General features: G+C 40.5%; 1 protein-coding gene across 3 annotated transcripts in view; it reads right to left on the reverse strand.

Annotated features, from left to right (window-relative positions):
* macrod1 (mono-ADP ribosylhydrolase 1) overlaps positions 1 to 21,146 on the reverse strand; it is a 101,970-nt gene that overhangs the window by 4,374 nt on the left and 76,450 nt on the right. For all 3 annotated transcript variants that reach the window (XM_041048243.1, XM_041048245.1, XM_041048244.1), the window contains exons 6-9: positions 9,227 to 9,348; positions 7,595 to 7,625; positions 4,849 to 4,922; positions 937 to 1,018 (exon numbers count right to left, since the gene is read on the reverse strand). In XM_041048243.1, coding sequence (XP_040904177.1) covers positions 937 to 1,018; positions 4,849 to 4,922; positions 7,595 to 7,625; positions 9,227 to 9,348 — 309 coding nt within the window. The remainder of the gene's footprint in view (positions 1 to 936; positions 1,019 to 4,848; positions 4,923 to 7,594; positions 7,626 to 9,226; positions 9,349 to 21,146) is intronic.

The raw sequence follows: 21,146 nt of genomic DNA on the forward strand, positions 1-21,146 counted from the left end.
AGACCCCGACATGTGCCATTGTTATGAGATAACCAATATTATTTACTTCATCAGTGAGTGGACACAGTGTTTTGGCTCCAGTGTATGTCTCTCTCTTTTCGACATTTGTTTTTGTCAATGCATGAAAAAAGAAAACGTGATCCAACATTTTAGTTAACGAGCTTTAAAAGTGCGGATGGATTTCTTTTAAAGTAGGCTATTAGTCCAGCTCGGGACTTAACACTGACATGAGGTTGCTGTCAAAGCAAATTAGTGTATTTTGCAAAATGTTCAACTACTCCTTTAAATCTTTTTCTTGTAATGTCCTTTTAGTGTTTGAATCACTAACAGGCTGCTGCTGATTATCAATATGTTTTAAGTCTTAAGCTGGTTATGTAGACTGTACTTAGTCTTGTTCTCGTTCTTGCATCTCATGAAATAGGTGCTATTTTACAGATCACATCTTATGTCTCTCACCAAAACTTACATGACATATAATGTGTAACACAGATCAATATTTGCATTTGATACAGTGTCTTAACTGACCAGAGTAAATGTCTGACTCATATACAATTATTATTATCAATCACTGTTTCTGTTCTGATGAACTAAACTGAATGAAAAAATAAATGAATTTGTGAGTGAAACAACAAAGTGTGTGTGTGTTTTTTTTAACTGTAATTAAACACAATTAAGCGCGCCACATATACACATAGTATTATGTGTCTAATGGTCTCGTATGTGTGAATGTACTGAATGTGCAAATAGCCCACAGTGGATGATGCAGAGTATTTATCACACCACTGTGTAGGTCTCTGTTAGTGTGTGTAGCTAAATTGAGCTGGGCTGAGCTGTCATCACTGTATATAGCTGAGTGTGAGCGTGTGCGTGTTGTGTGAGTGTGTGAGTGTGTATGTGTATGAGAGGCAGAGAGAGAGAGGGAGAGAGACAACTCACCAGCAGGGAAGTAGAGCGGGAGGTTCTGCAGATACAGCTCCTCATCCTTCGGCAAGAACACACAGAAGATGACTCTGTCCAGCTGACACACACACACACACACACACACACACACACACACACACACACACACACACACACACACACACACACACACACACACACACACACAGACACAATGACCTTTATCACAAGCATATGCAATAACCTTCAATAGCAGGGGGGGAACAATGTAACAGTGTGTGACATTGTGCGGCGGCGATATCAGGAGAATGCAGCTAATGCATCAGTCCATTACTCCCCTATTAGCTCCCTATTATGATCATGGCACAACACAGAGCTTATTACACTGCGTGCTCAGGACAGAGTGCTGGAGAGAGAGAGAGAGAGAGAGAGAGAGAGAGAGAGAGAGAGAGAGAGAGAGAGAGAGAGAGAGAGTGTGTGTGTTTGAGAGTGAATGACAGAGACAGAACAAGAGAAAGGAGAAGGGATTTCTGTGTAGATCTATAAGTACTTGTCAGTGTGTGTGCCTTTGGATGTGTGTACAGTGGAGAGAAATGTAACTTTGTGTGTTTTTGTGCATGCCCCTGAGTGTTAAGCTGTGTGTGTTTGTATTTGGCACTGGCTGCTCAGTTTCTCTCATTAGTGTGTGAGAAACAAACAGCAGTCCACTCAATCCAGGCTCCAAAGGCACCAAACTCTGTTCACCACTGAACACACACACACACACACACACACACATACATACACACATAAACATAAAGCTATAAACATAATAGCTTTCAAATACTATTAAGACACTGGTCGAGTGAGTGCAGCTATTTTACAACAATAAACAATCTTTATGCTCTGTGCTCTTGTGTTCTTTAGATCCTGGCTCTGCAGTCTATAATATTTACATCATGTTGTGTATATCTGAACATACAGTACAATACACAACACAATACGCAGCCTGATGATTAAAGTTACTGTAGCTACAGTAAAAAAAAAAAAATGCTTCCAGGGATATAAACTCCACTGTACGCTCTTATTTTCTCAGACTCTGACAAACATTATTACCAGACTAATGTCTCTACAAAGGTTTTGAGTTTCCTTTTCTGGGCGAGGTAGTGCAATTTATAGCCAGGCTGTTTCTATCACTTTCTGCTTGGCGTGGGAGTTTATGTCTCATTGCTTTCAAAGACATTTCAGCAGCCTGCTAGCCCGCAGCCCGTGTTTTTCAGTCCCAGCTTGTTGCACAATTACCATCACTCGCCAGGATTTGAATGGAGGCTAAAAGGGAAGATATGGAAATGTGTGGTAAGTAACTACATCCCCTGGGCGAAGGTTCGAAATCTCTAACCTCCACACCGAGTTGCCTCCACTTGCGCTACTTTGCAGCCTCCCTCATTCAAATTAAGGCAAATGCTTGTGAGGAGAGATGCAAAATGGCCTCCAGAAAATGGTAGCAGTGGGGAGCTCATTTTGATACTATTGCAACAGAGACCCTGGAGATGCTAAAGCTAACAATAACATCAAGTGAATGTAATGGGCTCTCTCAGAACCGCTTGTCTTTAAAGGAAGCACAGAGCCTGTAAATATACCCTTTCTCAGACAGAAAATCTGTCTGCAGCAAAGTTGATTTTTCACATCTTGCACGGTTCACTTTGTCCTCACTGACCTGCGGTGGAGCAGCAGACTTTACACACATTAAGTCCTATGAAAACTTACGCAACCTTCCTGACATGCAATACTGTATTTTATGAGCTTTTAGTTTTTGTTTAATAACTGTAAATTAAAATTATTCTCAAACTTACTTAGACCAACTAAGGCTCAAAGTTAATTCTTGATCTAGGAAAAGGCAGCTGAGAAAACTATCTCACCACAAGGTCCATTTAAGAGCTGTTCTGGAGCTTTCAATCATATCACAGGATCTTCTTTAGCAAATGAGCCCTTTCAGGACTTATAGATCAAAGGTCATTATAGATCAAATGTCAGTTTGAACATCTACAATTGACAGTAAGCTCCTCCCCTGAACAGCTATTGTCCAGTCACAGCTTAGCAATCATGATCAACATTTAAAGAGTTTCGAGGGTGGTGTCATTTTTTGCCTTTCAAGACCAAATGTGTATAGAATGAATGTCAGTATAACAATGTGTTTATCAAGGCTAACTGAGATACTGTAACATGACAGATACTGTCAGATTAAAACCTTTTCTCTTTTAAATTAAAAGTAAAAAGACACTGGTTGAAAATATAAAAAAGTATGTAAGCTTTGACTTCATTTCCTTTATCTTCTAAATGGGGTTGATAGTGCTGACTTTTTGCCTAGGACCCTCTTTGCACAATATCATATATGCAACCGTCAAGTACATATTTATGACCCTTTTACAAGGTAACTGTAGCTATTAGTAACAGTGGTTTCTTCAGCGGACAACATCAATGGCTGCCTACCACAGTCTGAAATCAAGGACTCCTTATTTAAAAAAAATGACTAAGGGTTTTGACAGTACTCTTATCATTATTATCGTGATAACAATTATAACAATAAACTGCAATTGTGCTGTGAAAGAACAGAAAGCTTCATAGGTGTAGCAACAGTAACTTGGGGCCATGTGATGTGATTAAGATGTGATTGAGATCACCGCAACAGTTAGTAAACAGACCTTATTGTAAAACAGTTTTCTCAGATGTCATACACCACTTTTGTTGAATCTTTCTGGATAACTGTGACTCTAATGTGTAAAATATAACAAAAATGAAACTTATGAACTACCGTAGTTATCACTTTTCTTGCAGCATTTTTGTAACAGCTTTGTATGGTGTTACAAATGAATGACCCATGTTTTTATTATTACACTTGATGCAGCATGGGGCAATGTTCCAACATTGCCCCATGTCTTGAGTCCATTTTCTGTCTTAGTGTGTCTGCAATTTTCCATTTCATTTTCTACATTACAGCACTCCAAGCCAGAGCAAGGCCAACAAAAAACACTGTGAAAAATGTAAAATGGAGGCAGTTCAATTAAAGAGTAAGCTCAATTTCCTCTGGTGAACATTCTTGCTTTATATGTATGCAAATAAACTGGGTCTCACAATCTAATTTGTTTACAATGAAACTTTTTTTTTTCTCCTTGAAACAGTGGAACTATTTCTGGGCAGAATGTAAATAACCTTCTCATTGATTTGGCTTTCTGGTCTTATTTTCAAGGCGTTTAAGGCTTGTTGACAGTTGTCCTCTACGGTGAGACGTGTAATGTTTAATGTTTGTGTGTTGAGCTCGTAGCGGCTGACGGCATCGGTTGACTGGTATTGCTGCAGAGGCTCTGGAGACACCAGCACTAACAATAACATCGTCAACACCCTCTCTGGGAGGTGATACAGCACGGTGGTTAAAGAGAGGGAGAACGATTGAAAAGAGGGGTGGGAGGAGACCTAAGAAGGGAAGGAGGAAGAGGGGAGGAGAGTTTAGAGCATGTAAACGACTGATTGGAAAGTTTCCTCTTTGTTCCAATCTCCCATCACCCCCCTCCTCCCTCTGTCCCTCCCCTCCAGTCATCTATTCCATCATTTTGTCTTTTCTCTGCTTGCCATTTCCCCGGAGAGAAAGTGTGTGCGCGTGTGTGTGTATGTGTTTGTGTTAGTCGGCTTTAGTCCCGCAAGGAGCTAATTAAAACGCAGACTTTGCCATGAGCATGAGAGCCAGAACTTGGGACTGTGTGTTTAAATGTATGTTTGTGTGTGTGTGTGTGTGTGTGTGTGTGTCTTTCACTGTGTATGTGTGTGTGTATGTGTTTTCTCAATACACCCTTCCCCTCACTCTCACCAGAAAACAAAAACAACAGCTGTGAAAGGAATAATACCTAGAGGAAATGGTAGGGAAAAATTGCCAATCATGCAGACACAAACACACAGACGCACACGCATACGCACCTTGTCATGATGTTCATCCAGATACTCCCTCACAGTTGCTAACGCCTCATGGACAGCCTGTTTAGGTGGATATCCTACACCAACACACACACACACACACATCAAAAAATATGCACACAATTTGCAGGAACAGGTGCAGTGACAGATCTGTGTGTTTGCGTGAGGTCGTTGTCTGCACTGCTTTTTTTTTTCCCAGACAGGTATCTGTTCTTCTTTCCACTATTCTAATAGTCTATATTCTGTGTTTTATCACTTCTTCTCATCCCGACTCGCCTATTCCAGCGAGATGCAGACACAACACACTTGTTGGTTACGAGGAGACAGATGGAGAAAGACTACAGTGCTTCTTCTATGTTCACTCAGCTGTCGAGACCTTTCACTGCTAGAAAATGATCCCCACTGCAGGAAAAGCAACACAAAGGCAGTGAAAATTCATCATCTGGTCAAAATGCTCTGGCCAAACAAACACAGTGTGATTATTCAGTAATTATTCCACACATCAAGGGAGAGGGTTTAGCACCAGAACATAGGGGAATATTCAGGGCTCAAATTAGCACTAAACAATGTATTGTTTCAGAGGAGCATCAAAATAAACACACAAAGTATTCACACAGCAAGGGATGTAATATAATATGTCAAATTGGGCCCACTAGAGTTATATAAATCATTTTACTGCTTGATGGGAAAAAAGTTGGTCTTTCTATGTCTAATATTTAAATCAAATGGTCTGGTTGGTCGAATAAATAAGCATGAATTTTAAAGCCTCTGCACAGCCATGGTCCACCCACACAGGTGTTTTCACATATTTACCCATTCTCAGGACTGTGTGTGTGTGTATTGACGGTGCTTGATTGACATCCACTTCACTCTTCTTTTAGATTTTTCAACCTCACCTCCTAAAAATTGTATTCATAGACTACAATTCCAACAGCAAATATATTTTGAATGAAATATCAAGTTTAATCAACATTAAAGAACAAAATGGCAAAATGTTTTTGATGATTGTATTTGCAAAATTGCAAAACTGCAAAATGCTAGTAACGAGTAAATCAGCCAAATGTTAACTGTCATCATATTTCATTTGTTTAACTACAATTTCGACACTTTGCAGCTAAAGCATGATGGATGTTTTTTTTTTTTTTCATGGTCATGTTGAGGTAGCTCAATGTTCAGTGTTAAGGAAAGATCATGGTCTTGGTTAAATATTTAAAAAGTCAATGGTTTCTTGAGGCACAAGATCGAACGTGGTTACTTTTTAAATATTTAATCAAAACCATGATCTTTCCCTAACCTTAACCAAAGTGTTTTAGTAGTCCATACTTAACTAAACGTATGATACAAGATGCAAACCCCAGTGTCAAAATCCTGCAATTTGTACTCCCACTATCCTCCCTGACCACCTTCTGCACCTCCTGAGTAGCACAACAACATAACCCTTCCTGGACTGGAGAAAAAAAAAGTCGCTACTGAAAGTAATCAAGGCAGCAATTACATTCCCACCAAAACATATTTGCTATTCTTATTAGTAAAATAAGGGACCTCACATAATTCTCAGCATAGGCCTTCCCACCTGAACTGTAACAAGGTCTAATCAGGTAGAATGATTGAAATCGCCCATGTGGCTGCGCAAGGACTTAAAGAGCAGGTACTTTTTTTATTCAGTGAGAAATTGGCAGGACCACCGTCTGTCTGTGAAGTCGTATACATTGGTGACATTTTTTCTTCCCCACTGAAAATTGCTCAATTTCCTCAAAATATATCTGGTTTTCAGTGCTACAAATCCAGCTTAAACCAAACAGGTCTTCTGAAGCATTATTCAAAAACTACCACTGTGACTGGCTGGAAGTCATTTTGGCACCACTGCTACCTTATTTTTCATTTTCATCACATCCTAAAATGAGTGAAACAGATGAGTACCAGCTCTGTGCTTTAGAAGTAGTTAAGTCGCAGCTCTACCTGTAAAACCCAAAACAATTCTTTTGTCTTTTCCTCTTTCAAAAAGATTAAAAAAAGACGTTTTCTGAAAACAGTCTTAAAAAGAAAAATGAGCAAAGCAGGTTTGCCTTCTTTCTTTTCATCCAACTGCAGCTACAGAGTTTGAAACCTGCTAATATCTGGTAAAAATTAGTCAACCTTGTGTTATTCTTCCATCTCCCTTACAAAACTACTCAAGAGGAAAGATATTGAGTCAATCAGAACTTTGCCCTTTTCCTCTTTCTAGCTAAGGGATAGAAGTGTCAACAACCGGCCCTCACACTTAAACCCACCCCGGGGAGTGTTTAAGCACTATCCTTAACTCTCTCTCCTGCCAGTGTGAAGGGGGATTACAGTCAATCTGACACAATCTCCGGCCTAATCTATCTTAATCTGCCAGTCTTAATCCAAGGCCTTAATCTGAGAACCACCTCTGGGCTGCAGGAGATAATGTGACAAGTGGCACCGGGTGGTGCAGCACTCTGTTTAAACAGAAAGATTGATACTGGAAACAAGCACGTGATGGAAAACACAGCCAGCGCGTACAGTGTACACACATAGACAAGCCGATATGCTGTTGTTGCCGTCAGATGAAAATTGATTTTCTCCCACTCACTCCAATTAAAAAAAAAAAAAAAAAAAACTAAAAAAGAGACTATAAAACTTAAAGCAACCAATAAACATTTGAAGTAAAGAAAACACAATGGATGAAAATGTCATGCATTTGTTCTGGTTCGAGGAGGAGACACAACACATGAACACAGGCACTGACCGTAGATTCCAGTGGAGATGCAAGGGAAAGCCTGCAAAGTGGAGATGACAAACAAAGCGGTTACAGTCTGTTGCTGATCAAATAACAGCCAGCTTTATTCTCTCTCTCTCACACACACACACACACACACACCAATGCACAGAAATCACACTCTGCTGGATCTTGATGGCGTCTTTCTCCTGATTGTTTTTTATGGGAGCCTTTTTTCCTCCGTCTGACTTTCATATCTATTTAAAGTCCAACCTGTTGATTATGCTTTGTTGGCGAGGCCCGGCATGGAAGGACATTCTTCCTCTGTTACAGCAGTGCCAGCAGCGCTAACCAGGCATTCTTAAAGTGGGTATGGTGACCATTACAGAGGAAACTATCATTTATATAATGTAAATTATTATTTTTATGTGGCAAAAAAGGTGGCGTTACAATCCATAACATTTCTGGTTGAATTGGTGACACTGGTGGTTTCTACTGGTAACAGGACGTGTGTATTAACAATACAGGTCCCAGTTTTACGTTCAAAATGCAACATATGACAGAAAAAACAACTGTGATATTTGTTTACAGTGAGGCCAAACTTCTCAGGCTGAGAAGACTGATTCTGTCATCTTTTAATAAAGTATAAATAACTGAATGGCTATACACTATCAAAATCAGGCTTTACATAATAAAAATCTTCAGGCTTGTAACTTTAAGTTATTGAAATCCATGTCAGGCAGGTTCATGCCACATCCCTGGTTCTGAGTCGAGTCAAGCAGCCAGTAAACGTCATCTAAATCAAGTCTGGCACATTCTCAACCTGCTGTCAAACACAGAAGCACGAGCAGATGCCAGGATGCTCCCAGCATCTCCAGATCTGTTCGATTAACCAGGCTGTGGAGCTGGCAACTCAGGGTGAGAGCAGACGTGACTCACAAGTTTTCTCAAGACGAGAGGTAAACATATACATTTATGGAAGTGAACTAAGGGCTTAATTTAAACACACACACACACACACACACACACACACACACACACACACACACACACACAGACACACACACACACACACAAATCTCATTTTGTTTTAAATTTTACTCCTGAAAATAGAAACTCTAAATATTCAGCGTTTATCGTCCCACAGCCTCAACGAGTCTTTTCTTCTACTGTACCTCTGACTTTATTTTCATGCTGCTTTGGTGTTTTTCTTTGGCTTCAACACCTCGTTCTGTTGTGAAACCTCCTGCCTGGTGTGTTTCATAAAACCTTCTTACAAGTCAGCACTCCTACCTGCAGCTCCTTCTTCCCTCCCTTCATCTATCTCAGTTTGAATGTAGTTTCCTTTGAAAAATCTTTATTTGATAACTCCTCTCTCTTAGCTCAGATTTCTTTCTTAACTTTAGAATCTCGTCACATAGTCCTGGCTGCAGTCCTTCTCTCTTCCACTTATCCTTGCCTCCTTTCTGTCTTTTTTTTTTGCATCCCAGTCTTCAGCAGTTCCCTACCTTTAACCTTCTCTCTCTTTTACTATAAATCTCTCAGGTTTCTCCTTTGTTCTCCCTGCACTATGTCTTCACTCTCAGTTTTTGTCCCTTCCTTTGTGTCCTAAAAATCATCTCCAGCTCCTACCGTCCCTTCATGTCATCACTCTGTTCTCACCACAGTACGTGCAGCATTTTCAGTGGCTTTTTTCAGGCTGTTCTTGTAGCACAACCTCAGAGCTTTCCTCTCTTCCTCTCCAACTCCTCCTTGTGCAATTGGCCCCACAGTGTGGATCACATCTACAGAGAGACAGAGATGAGAAGATGAAGCAACTCTTAACATAGTGTGAGTAAAATATAAGTGTTTATTATGGCAGCCACATTACATGTAATCCCATTTCTCAATAATCCATAATGAAAAAGTGAAAACAATTTTTTAAATGTTTGCTAATTTATTCAAATCAAAAATTGAAATCCGCCATTTTAAAAAAGTATTCACAACTTTTATTAAGCACTTTGTAGAAGCCTCTTTGGCAGCAATTAAAGCTTGGAGTCTTCCTGGTTAAGCTTTGTACACCTGGATCTGGGCAGTTTATCCCAGTCTTCCTTTCAGATCCTCTAAAGCTTTGTCAGATTGGATGGGAAGTGTCTGAGAACTGCCATCTTTATGTCTCTCCACAGATGTTCTATTCTAGCCATTTGAGGACAGTCAGAGACCTGAGGCCACTCCAGTGCTGTCTTGGCTCTGTGCTTTGGGTCATTGTTGTGCTGAAAGGTGAACTGTCACTCCAGTCTCAGGTCATGTGAACTCTGGAGCAGGTTTTCTTCAAGGACCTCTCTGTATTTTGGCTGCATTCATTGTTTCTATCCCTGCTGCTGCTGAGAAGCCCTCCCCCACACCTCTGCACCTCTGTGCTTCACTGTAGGGTAATATTAACCAGGTAATAAGCATTGCCTGATCAAAGAGTTTAATTTTTGTCCCATCAAACCAAAGAATCTTTTCCCTCATGCTCCAAGAGTTCTTTAAACACAAACGCCAGACAAGCTGTCGCATGACTCCGACCGGCTTCCATCTAGCCTCTCATGAACCGTGAAGGCCTGACTGATGGGCTGCTGACTTCTGAAGTTCTGTTAGAGTGACCGGTGTATTCTTGGTCACCTTCCTGACCAAAGCCCTTCCTGCCCAGTTACTTCGTTTGGCCAGATGGCCAACTCTAGGAGGAGTCCTGGTGGTTCTAAACTCCTTCCATTTCACGATTATTGAGGCCACTGCACTCCTGGGAACACTTGAAGCTTTTTATATCCTTGCCCTGAGCTATGCCTCACCACAATTCTAACATAGAGGTCTACAGAGAGTTTCTTGGACTTCATGGCTTGGTTTTTGTCCTGACATGCAGTTTGAAATGTGGGACCTTATCTACACTGGGGTGTGCCCTCACATCAAAACTGCAGACCAGGCTCTTAGGTTGTGAGCATATTAGGTGGAGGGTAAGCCATGTTTTTCACATTCCACATTAACATTTCACCCGATAACAGATTGATTTTGAATCCCATTTTCACGTCATTATTCATCCTCATTTGAATAGCTGAAAAAAGTTGAGTTGTGGGCAGCGATTCAGAAGTCTGGGCTCAAGCTGCAGAAACTGCTCCCATATACAGTATACTACTGTAGTATTATTTAATGTTGGATTTTAACAGCACACCTGTGCAGCCATAAATGCGCTGCTGTCGCTGGTTTAAATGCTGCATGCAAATAATTGTCCTGGGTGTTTGTCCTTAATTAAAAAGTCAACCGTTGGATAAAGTAGATTTGAGTCCAAACTGAGAAATCTGCTGGTTTGTTTGATGTTGTTAGCCAATTAGCCTGCAAGCTACCTGACCAAACAGGACTATGAGCTGCCACTGTTTCCAAGAGCTGATGACCTCCAGTGTGGCTGCCAGAGGATGCATCACACCACCAAGAAAGCTCTTTCTACATGCTGATTTTAAATGATTCACACATGAATGCTTTACTAAGAGTTTGTCTGGTACAACACAAATTGAAAAGAGTTTTCTTTGTCTCTCTCAGCAAGTTCAAGGCAATAATGTCTGACTGTTTCTAATTGCTTTGTGCAATATATTTTTCACGTTTTTCTGTCACGTAGCAGCTGGAGCACTTGGCTAATTCCTACTGTGTTTCTTTGTCAAGTTAATGATTGGTTTTTTGTCTCAAAAAAAAAATATTTCAGTTTGGCTAATTAACTTAAAAAAGGCTAAATGAAGTGAAGTGTATTGAGCTGATGACAGAGAGAGGGAGGGGAGGGAAACAGAAAACCTAGCAAACAGAGGCTGAGTGAGGAACAGAGAGAGCTGCAGTCGAGATGTGGTTCAACCAGCCTCTACACGCCTATGCCAACACCACCACACATTCTGATGAGGCTCAGCATGTTGCTCTCAGCGTGAATCCCAGCGCTGCGATAAAACCTAGCCGGACCACCGCCTCTGCACACACAGAAAAAACTCCATTTCAACAATGCATTTAATCTACTGTCGAGACTTCATTTTATTTCCTAACAGGATCCCATGGAGTGAAATAATTTCTGTTTTTTTTCCTTTACAGTTCAGTCTTGACACTTCAGTCTTGAATCAAGTGTCAGTCTAGTGATACCACTGCACTGACGGGATTTGACTGGCACCAAATGGCCCAATCAGAGCCTCAAACATGTCCTATTATCATAAAAGCGGTCTGATTTTTAACTTTTTTTGTCATTCAGTAAACATGTAAACTCACTGACAGTGTTACATATTAAAAGTAAAGGCTACAATTAGTGGGCAAGTTCTCAAGTTACTAGGAGTTTCTTTTTTTCTATAATTTTTCATGGGTTTATGGAGAATTGTTTGTGATGTACATAAGAGATAATCATACATGCGTTCAGATTTGATGGAGCTGTGACTGCTAAATGGCAGTAATTGGCCACTTTAAAGTACCTTAACTGCCACCATGAGCTGTGTGTCACTGCCACAGCTGCAGCTGTTGACTGTTGATAAACCGGCCACATCAGTAGGCCAAACTACAACAACTAACTTCCTGTTTTCTTCCTGGCATGCACCTGTTTCATTCACCTGAGTGAGTATTGTTGCCTCACGTCTCTCAGCCATTCATTGGAACATAGCCTAACTTTTCAGTGGCCACCCAGACCCATTTTTAACCACCCAATCAAATAAAAAATTGGCCTGCTGGTAGGAAAACCACCCAATTTGGCAACACTGCCGATCTGGCAACAGCTTCTATGTTTCAATATATTGACCTTATTTCCAAAATGTTCATAAAACGAACTGAATAATATTGAAAAAAATGAGAAAGAAACAGAATTAGTTCAGCCTCGTGGGCAAGATTTATCTCATTTACAATTCAAAACAATGTGAGCCTAATTATTAATTATATTAAGATGGCCATTAATATAGCACTCTCCCTCTCTCTCTCACACACACACACACACACACACACACGCACACACACACCACACACACACACACACACACACAATTAACAAGCTGCACAGCACAGAAGAAGCCCGTGCAAGCTCTCTAATCCAACCCTCGGAGGATCGGAGGCCATTAGGCAGAAAGATTTAACACAGTGTTTGGGACGTTGTGAAATATGATCTGGTCATCCTATTTCAGAACTAGAAATTCATAACAGAAGCATAATATGCGCTCTCATGTCCACTTTCCCAATACCTTTTACAGGCTCGTTTGTTGTTAGAAATTGTTGTAGTAGTATCCATTGACAAGGAAATTCTGCCAGCTAACCACAATCAATGTAAGATATTTGGTTAGCGATGCAGGATCTGCTCATTACGCCCAGCCGGTGGAACAGAGCTCCTGCTGTCAAAAGACTATTGTACTGTGCTTTTTCTTTATGACAAAATATTTGAGACACAAAGAGGAAAGAGAGGAAACTCTTAGGGGAAAAAAAGGAAACCTGGTTAAAGCCAACTTAAATCACAGCTTCAACCCAAAACCACTTCTTGTTAAATCTTCTTAGAGATGAGTGTGGTAGCAAATATTCTGATAAGACGTAATAGAGGTTTTACACAAAACTTTCTTTGAAACACACTTTATATAAAAACCTTTCATTGTCACAGGTTTTTCTAAAATTTGATCATTCTGATCACTCTTCTTAATACAATCTGAATACAACGCAATATACCGGTAACTCAATAGAACATCAAATTAAATACAAAAGGATTTTCGTGCCCATAAAAATAACACTAAGGGTCACAAAAGGATAATTTTTTCCCATTTATTATTGGCCATCTTGGCATATGTTTGGTTCTATTCCACAAAGTAGAAAAACAGCCTAAAATGAATGCTGATCAGGAAGGGCAACTTGCTGAAAACTTCCTGAAATGCAAGAACGTGCAGGGAACATGGTGCAAAATCTGACTGCGAGACAACAGTTACCCATTTACACACCAGGCAGACATAGAGCAACATTAGCATTTATTAGGAGTCATATTTCTGAACACCTTATAAATACAAATCTAATATTCACTCTCTTGTCAGCTCTGTTTTGAGGGAAACCAACTTCTGAGGGAAATATCTGGCTTTTTAGCAGCTAAATGTTCCACTTTACACCAGCTAGTCTCTAACTTTGTCTGTCTGCTGTCTGGTTCTGTTTTTGGTTTTTTTTTTTTTTTTTTTTGCCTTTACACAGAAAACTGCCTGCTATGTTTGAAAACTGCGCTGGTGACAGCGGTGCAAGTAAACTTATCAAAAACTATATGCCGTGATGCCTCAGTGTCCCCCAAAGACCAGAAGAATGTACATGAAAGCCTGCGTCACAGAATGGTATGAGAGAGTACTGCTTACAGTGGAGTCCACAGATATGGACTCAAAGAAGCTTTGTGTGAATAACATGACAGTCCTTCTTCAAACTGCTCGCTGATGAAGGAGAGTGCAGTCCCTGAGAAATCACTTAGTGCATGAACCCACACAGAAAGAACAGTGACTGCTACAATCAAAGTCTGTTTGGGCATTGACATTACTATGAGGCACTAACATACTCCTATGGCATAGATTATCAAATGTTCATTCTATATTATTTCTTTCATATCACATGAAATGGGAGGTGGATATCTAGAACACTGACGGCAGAACATTTTATTGATGGCTTCCTGACATCAAGCTGAAGTATGATTCAAATCTCAGTCATGTCAAAGTGTAAAAAAATCTTCTTTAACTCATGTTAAAGCTCCTACTTTTTGACCGGTGTAGATTTTTCCCTGGATTTGCCTTATGAATAGTCCATATTCATTGTACTTACATGAGGCTGTGTAGTTTTTTTTGGGAGGGGGCCATAGTGATGCAACAATTGGCTCTGTGTAAGAACAAAAGTGAGAGTGTTTTCTGTCTGTATGTGAGAGACGAACCATTACTACAGCCTCTCGTCAGCGATGATCCTTCTGGAGGTGTCATGGGGCTAATGCAGACAAACATCTGTAATCAGCAATGGGAGGAACACACTTGATAACCCTTATGGCTCCGTCCCTCCTGCCCGACTCTCCTCTCAATCCACATTTGTGCAGACGCTCATTCCAGCTAAAGTGTTAATCCTCCACCAGAAGCTGTTTGCAGTCTTCTCAATGAGCACCGGCAGCAGGTCTATTAGGCGTTAAGTGCCACAACATCAACCAGCTACATTCTGTTTTCTCTTGCGCCTACAACAATGTGTTCTGTCGACTCTGGCTCTTCTATACTCTGTCTTAATTATAGCTTCACTTGTCTGTGCACCAGCCCAGAGAGTAAGTGCAAAAAGGGGATCAACCATTTAATTTTGTTCATCCACAATTTATTTGCTTGCGGATCAACCTCTTAAAAACAATGAAGAAGAAGCATCTGTAAACAAAAGCTGCTCTGAGGCACCACACATCTAAACAGTCATCATAAGGTTTATCATTATTACTTGTTTGAATTCTTCCATTGTAATGTTTAAGTAAGTATGTATTCATAACAACATGGTCGAAACTATTATTGTGATATTAATCTGGATATTTTCCAATATTAAGACATACTGTGACGTGGCACATGCATACAAAATCAAATAAAACAATAGAACTGATATTCAAAGCAGTGACCTGTGATGCACTATCAGGAATCACATTCATGAGTTAAGCAAAACTAGGGCTGTACTAACCATTATTTTCACTATCTCCTGATAATTTCCTCTAATTAATTCTATGAGTTCATTGTTTAGTTCCTTAAATGTGAAAAAAAAAAAAAAAAACAGTGAAAATGTCCATTTAATTTTTTTTTCGGTGCCCAAAATAACAGCTGCATGTTGCTTGAATTGTCTGATCAACAACTCAAAATGTATTAATACAATTTATTTTAATATAAGACCAACAAAACCAAAAATATAAGGATTCAATTTTTAGATGCTGAAAGCGGAGAATTTTTGGCGTTTTTGCTTGATAGTTGACTTAATGAACTATCAAAATAGTTACACATATTTGAGTATCTATTTCTACTCCACAAAACTTATTACCCAGCTCTAGCTGATGATAATTAGATTTTTTTAAGCTTTGTCTTAAGTTTTGTTTATCAGTGAAATGATCTGATGCAAAACTAATCAGAATTCTCAGTTTATTACAGACACTGGCCCAAACAACCTCACATCCACATACCTGAAAATACCTTAAAATTTAATGCTGCATTTTGCACAATCCTGAAGCTGCGGAGAAAACCCTCCATTCTGCTGCCAGGTCAGAAAAAGCAGTCGTTTAACACTGCAAATTTAACAGCTTCAAAGAACTTGGCTATAGGGTGAATCACTATTGTGATTCATCACTCGGTGAGCAGCAGCAATTTTATTTATAGTGTATGAGAATGCTGCAGATGATTCTCTAAATAGCAGCAGAGACAGATTAGAACATGTAAATTAGTTAAAATACACAGCAGATGAAACACTCACGGACATATGAGTTTAATTACCGTGGTCAAACATGCAGTCACGCATGAAGGAACCACAAAGAGAAAAAAAAGAAAAGTACAAACCCAGAGGAGCAGAGTGGCATCATAAAAAAGACAGTTTGGCACATATTTGCTCTCCATGTGTGTTTGTCTGTGAGTTGTGTGATTGTTTATGTTGTCACGTGGGTTTTTACTCTCCACTCAGTCTGAACTACTCCAGTAGTGAAGTAGCCCAGAGTGAGTGTGTGCTCTCAAAAAGTCGTTCAGCCATGCCAATGCATCAACGGAGCACTCAGCGGTGGCCAGGTTCACAACTCGGCCGTGTGTGTGTGTGTTAATGTGTGTGTGTGAGTGCAGTACTGTATGTGTCGCGCTGGTTCGGTTCAGCAGTGGGTCACTTGGTGGTCATTCATCTGCATGTCATCTGCTAAATGTCACTGCTACACACACACAGACACACACACACACACACAAATATATGCACTGTTTCTGCTAAAATTGAATTGTAATCTATAATTGCCATGGTGATTTTTCCTCATTGCCAACCCAATCATCTGTTGTTTTGCCCTCTATTTTTTGTTTACCAGGGCCATTTCCTCTTTCTCCTTACTTCCTCTCCATCATCTTCTAGTCTCCTCGCTCATCTCTCTTTCTCTTCCCGCTTCTCCTTCCTCTCACTCCATCTTCATTTCACGTTGTCGCCACCCTCCTCCCTCCCTCCATCACATTACCTCATCAAGTCATCCCACCTCTCCTTTTGCCCCCATTACCCTCTCCTCTGTCCCTCTATCGCCTTCTTTCCACCCCTTCTTTCATTTTCTCATCCCTCCCCCTCGTTCCCCTTTTTCTCTTCTGTTTGTCCATCCCACTCCGACTTTGTCCCTCTCATCCTTCCATTATCCTCCTTACCCCAGCATTATTGTCTTTCCCTTCCTTCCTTCCTTCCCCAATTAGATATTCCCCTCACCCTCCTCTTCCTTACTTCTCTCTCTTTCTCCGTCACCTGAGGTAGACGGTTCTGTCAGGAGTCGGCCTTATTTACCGCCTCTCTTCACTCCTGTTTACATTATCGATCGGCAGGGTTGCTTTAGTTCCACCATACATCAACACACACCCCCTCCTCCTCCTCCTCCTCCTCCTCACCCCAATGTTACGGCTGCTGGCTCACATTACCCTGAAACACAGAGGGGGGAGGGAGAGGGGGCTCGATGGGGAGATGGAAAGCTAGCAGAGCATGTTAGGATGTGTGAGGGATTTATGTGTGAAGGAGAATGTGTTGTGGATAGTGTGTTATAGAGCAGTGCTAAAGGGAGAAAGTGGATGTGTGTCTCCTGAAAGTGTGTGTGACTGACAGAAAGAGCGTGTGTATGTGTGTATATTTAAAATGCTGAAAACATACACAGTCACCCTGGGCAATTACAAGAGGCTATTGTTTGGTTTTGTAAATGAGGAATCTTCTTTTTGCCATTTTTAAATTTACACAGTGTAAACTACATACATACAAAAGTATGCGGACACCAACACTTTATACCAGCATGTGATTACTGAAGATTTTGTTATTAAAATTGTCTGTCAGCCACTGATGCTGGGTGTTAAGTCCTGGCTAACAGTTGGCATTTCAGTTCATCTCAAAGGAGTTAGATGGGGTTGAGGTCAGGGCTCTGTACAGCCGCACCCAACTAAGATAACCATGTCTTTATGGACCTGGCTTTGTGCACAGGAGCATTGTCATGCTGAAACAGGAAAGGCCCTTCACCACAAACCCAGGAGCTCACTGCCGTCTAAAATATCACTTAATCCTATTCGTCCCCTGTAAGAAAAAAGGCCACATTGAGTTCCCTCCATCGTTCCCTTTCCTTGGCAACTCATTTGAAGATAAGTTCATCTTTGCTAACTCGTCCTTCACAGCTTTGCATCAGGCCATTTTTGGTCTTCAAGATTTTCTTTTGCCTGAAGGAGTCCATATCAGGACAGACTTAAGGGTTTTGTTTCCTCTTCTGTGCCCCACTGTCCTTGCTGGTAAGGCTGCTAAAGTTTTCCACAAACTCAAGAGGCTCACCACGTATGTTGTGAGTTTTGCATGTGCTAATGTTGAGACGTGTTCACTTGACAAAAATGTCAAGCCTTGGTGGTAAGGATGGTAGGGCAAATCTTCTAGCTGCCTGAACAAGCTCCACTGAATGCCTCTGAGTTTATGTGTTTATGGTGAGGACAAGAGAACCGGTGTGCTGATGGAACCTTGTCTGACTCCAAACTTAACAAAGAACTCAGAAAAAAAATTGTACGCAATATAAATGTTTACAGAACACTTGGATGATAGATCTAGATGTTGGTCAGATCCGTCAGACAACAAAGGAGTCCACATACTTTTGTCCATACAGTGTACATTTGTGCAGAGTGAAATATAAAAAGTCATAAGACTGTTATATGCTGGAAATATAAATAATATTTCTCCATACATAAATGTTCCAAGGACAGGTGCTCACAGGTCTGAGTACAGGCATTCAACTATTCAACTGAAAGGAAGAAAATATTTCACACTCTAGCTGATGCTGGTTTACTGTTATGACCTTCAACAGGTTTTATCCCAATAAATGGGAAACCATCTCATAAGTTAGGTGGATACTCATGCAGCAATCAAATTGCACCTATACCTCATCAGATCAGGATTTCAAAAATCTCTGCTCTGGCCTTTTTCCTATAGTGTTTTTCCGTTTCTGGCTGTGTTTGTTGATTAATGAGGGAGAAACTTAACGGACCAGCTTGTTCATGCTGATTTTGCACAAGCATTTTTTTCCCCAACAAGCAGTTTTATACTGTCTACCTAACAGCAGCTATCATTGTGGTAGTCGCATACAGTGCAAAAATATGCATGTAACGGCCATATTTTGTCATCCTGCTAGAGGTTAAATATTTCCAAATAATCATTACATGAACATGTGCACATGTTGAGCGTGTGACACGTTAGTTTATGATATGAAGAGAAGAAATTTAAAATTGCCTGCAGACGAACATTAGCGTGCAACGTGAATTAATGGCTGTCATTATCCTGCGACTGTGCATTTCAGTGACGCATTGTGTCTTTGCTTCCGTGGAGGCAGAAAAGGTCGAACATCCACACAGAGGAGGGAACCATGACCTATTGTTAAACAGATGTGAGGCCTTTTGATTTTTACCCTGCAGACTGTTTTTCCTAAAGCTCTGAATAAGAGGCTTCATCGAATCGTAATAAGATATTCTGAGCAATGATTCGGCTGTGCACTTCTCTCATTGAAGGTCCAATTTCTCTTCCCTCCTCCTCTTCTTTTGCTCTTTTGCTTACAGACTTGTTTAAGGCAACAGTTCTTTAAAGCTCCCACCAGGTCTGGATGTTCTATTGATTTCTGTCCTTTTGTCCAATTAAGAAATCTTTTCATTTAGCACATCTAGTTACGCGATCAGCATTGTAATAATGTGTGTAAATGTATGATGCTCAATTTAATATTTATATAATGCCCCAGGTATCTTTTCTATTTCTGTTTCTTCAAACATTGTCTCAGAGAAAAGTATTATGAATAATTACAAAACAAGAATGCATCATCATACCTTTGATTTATTTATACTTATTGACCATGAACTTGTAAAGTAAAAGTATAGAGAGATATCATCTAAATGTACTTAAATTATCAAAAGTAAAAGTACTTGTGGACGCAAATTGGCCCCTGTCGGTTATTTTCTTATATATCACTGGATTAAATTGCATTAGTCATACTTTAATATCTAAGCAGCATTTTAAGGTTGGTTGAGGTGGGGCTCACTTTACCTCCTGTTTAGTTTTATGTGAAACAAAACATCTGGTAAATCTTATAAGTACCTAGCATCACAGTGGTCAGATAAGTGGAGTAAAAAGTACAATATTATGATTTAGAACTTGAAGTACAAAGCAGCATACAATGAAAATATGAAAATGATTATCAAACAGCTTCCACTCGTACTCAAGCACAGTATATCATTGCACTCATGTAATGTTACTTTCCACCACTGGCTTGAATGTGAACTTCCTAATGAAGGAGAGGGATAAAATCAAAACTTGTAATAAGTGCATGCATGAAAAATAAAACTTGATGTAAGGTGTAAAGTGTGCAAGGCTTCTTCCTTTCAGTTTTCTGACTACTTCAACCAGTCTCATCTGAAACCTCCACCACTGTCAGATAGTCCCTTTCCTGTGCTGATGTCCTCAGTGGTTTTGTCCTGTTTTCCACCTGAGAATTCTGTAGTGCTTATCAGATCAATTCGAATATGATGCTAAGAAGCTTCTTTCATCAATGTGTAAAACCACAAATCAGTCTGACTAACAGAGGATATCAAGGCATTTTTTAAAAACATATTGACTTGACATGTTTTGTTAGGGTCCCATCACATGGTATGATGGTCTTGCAAAAGAAACAATAATCACACTGAAGAACATGATGAAAGAAAACAAAGTGAAGGTAAAAATAATGACACAGCCATGCAGACAAGAAAGAGAAACAGTAAGAAAAAGAAAAGCAAATTTGTTCTTGAGTGCAGCTCAAACTATATTTATCACAAACATGATTTGCCTTGCACATTCAGCCTGCAAAGAGGCAGCGAGACTGTGTGGGTGTGTGTGTTCTCTCTTATAAGTGGGCGTCACACTGGCATGAGCCTTAAGAGAACTTGACTGAGTGCCATCCGGTGACACCCGCCCAGTCTTTTCTCTTTGTATGCCATTCCAGCCTTTTTTCCCTGCTTATTATCATTATCCCTCTTTTTTGGTGCTTCCCCCAACTCCCCCTTCCTCCCGTTGTTACTCTCCCTCTCCTCCCTCTGTGGCCTCTCACCATTCTTACCTGGGAGGCCACGAGTCGCTGCTCCTGCTTTTCATACTCAACGGCCATCCATCCGTCCATACTCTCCCCTCCCCTTTCCCCTTTCTCTCGCTCTCTCTTCTCATACCTCCATCTGTCCCTCGCCTTTCTTTATCTGCCTTTAAAGCAGGAGGCAGGAAAAAGGCTAGCTGGTCCTTTGTGTGCTCGGCCTCAGTTTATGCTCAGCCAAGCGGACACAGCTCTTAAATCCAGGCCCGGGCTTTGGCACAAAAGGAAGGCTCGGGTCTTGTAAAAGGCCCCTATGGCTCTCCCTAT

This window comes from Toxotes jaculatrix, chromosome 10, assembly GCF_017976425.1.
Source record: "Toxotes jaculatrix isolate fToxJac2 chromosome 10, fToxJac2.pri, whole genome shotgun sequence".
Taxonomy (NCBI): Eukaryota; Metazoa; Chordata; class Actinopteri; family Toxotidae; genus Toxotes; species Toxotes jaculatrix.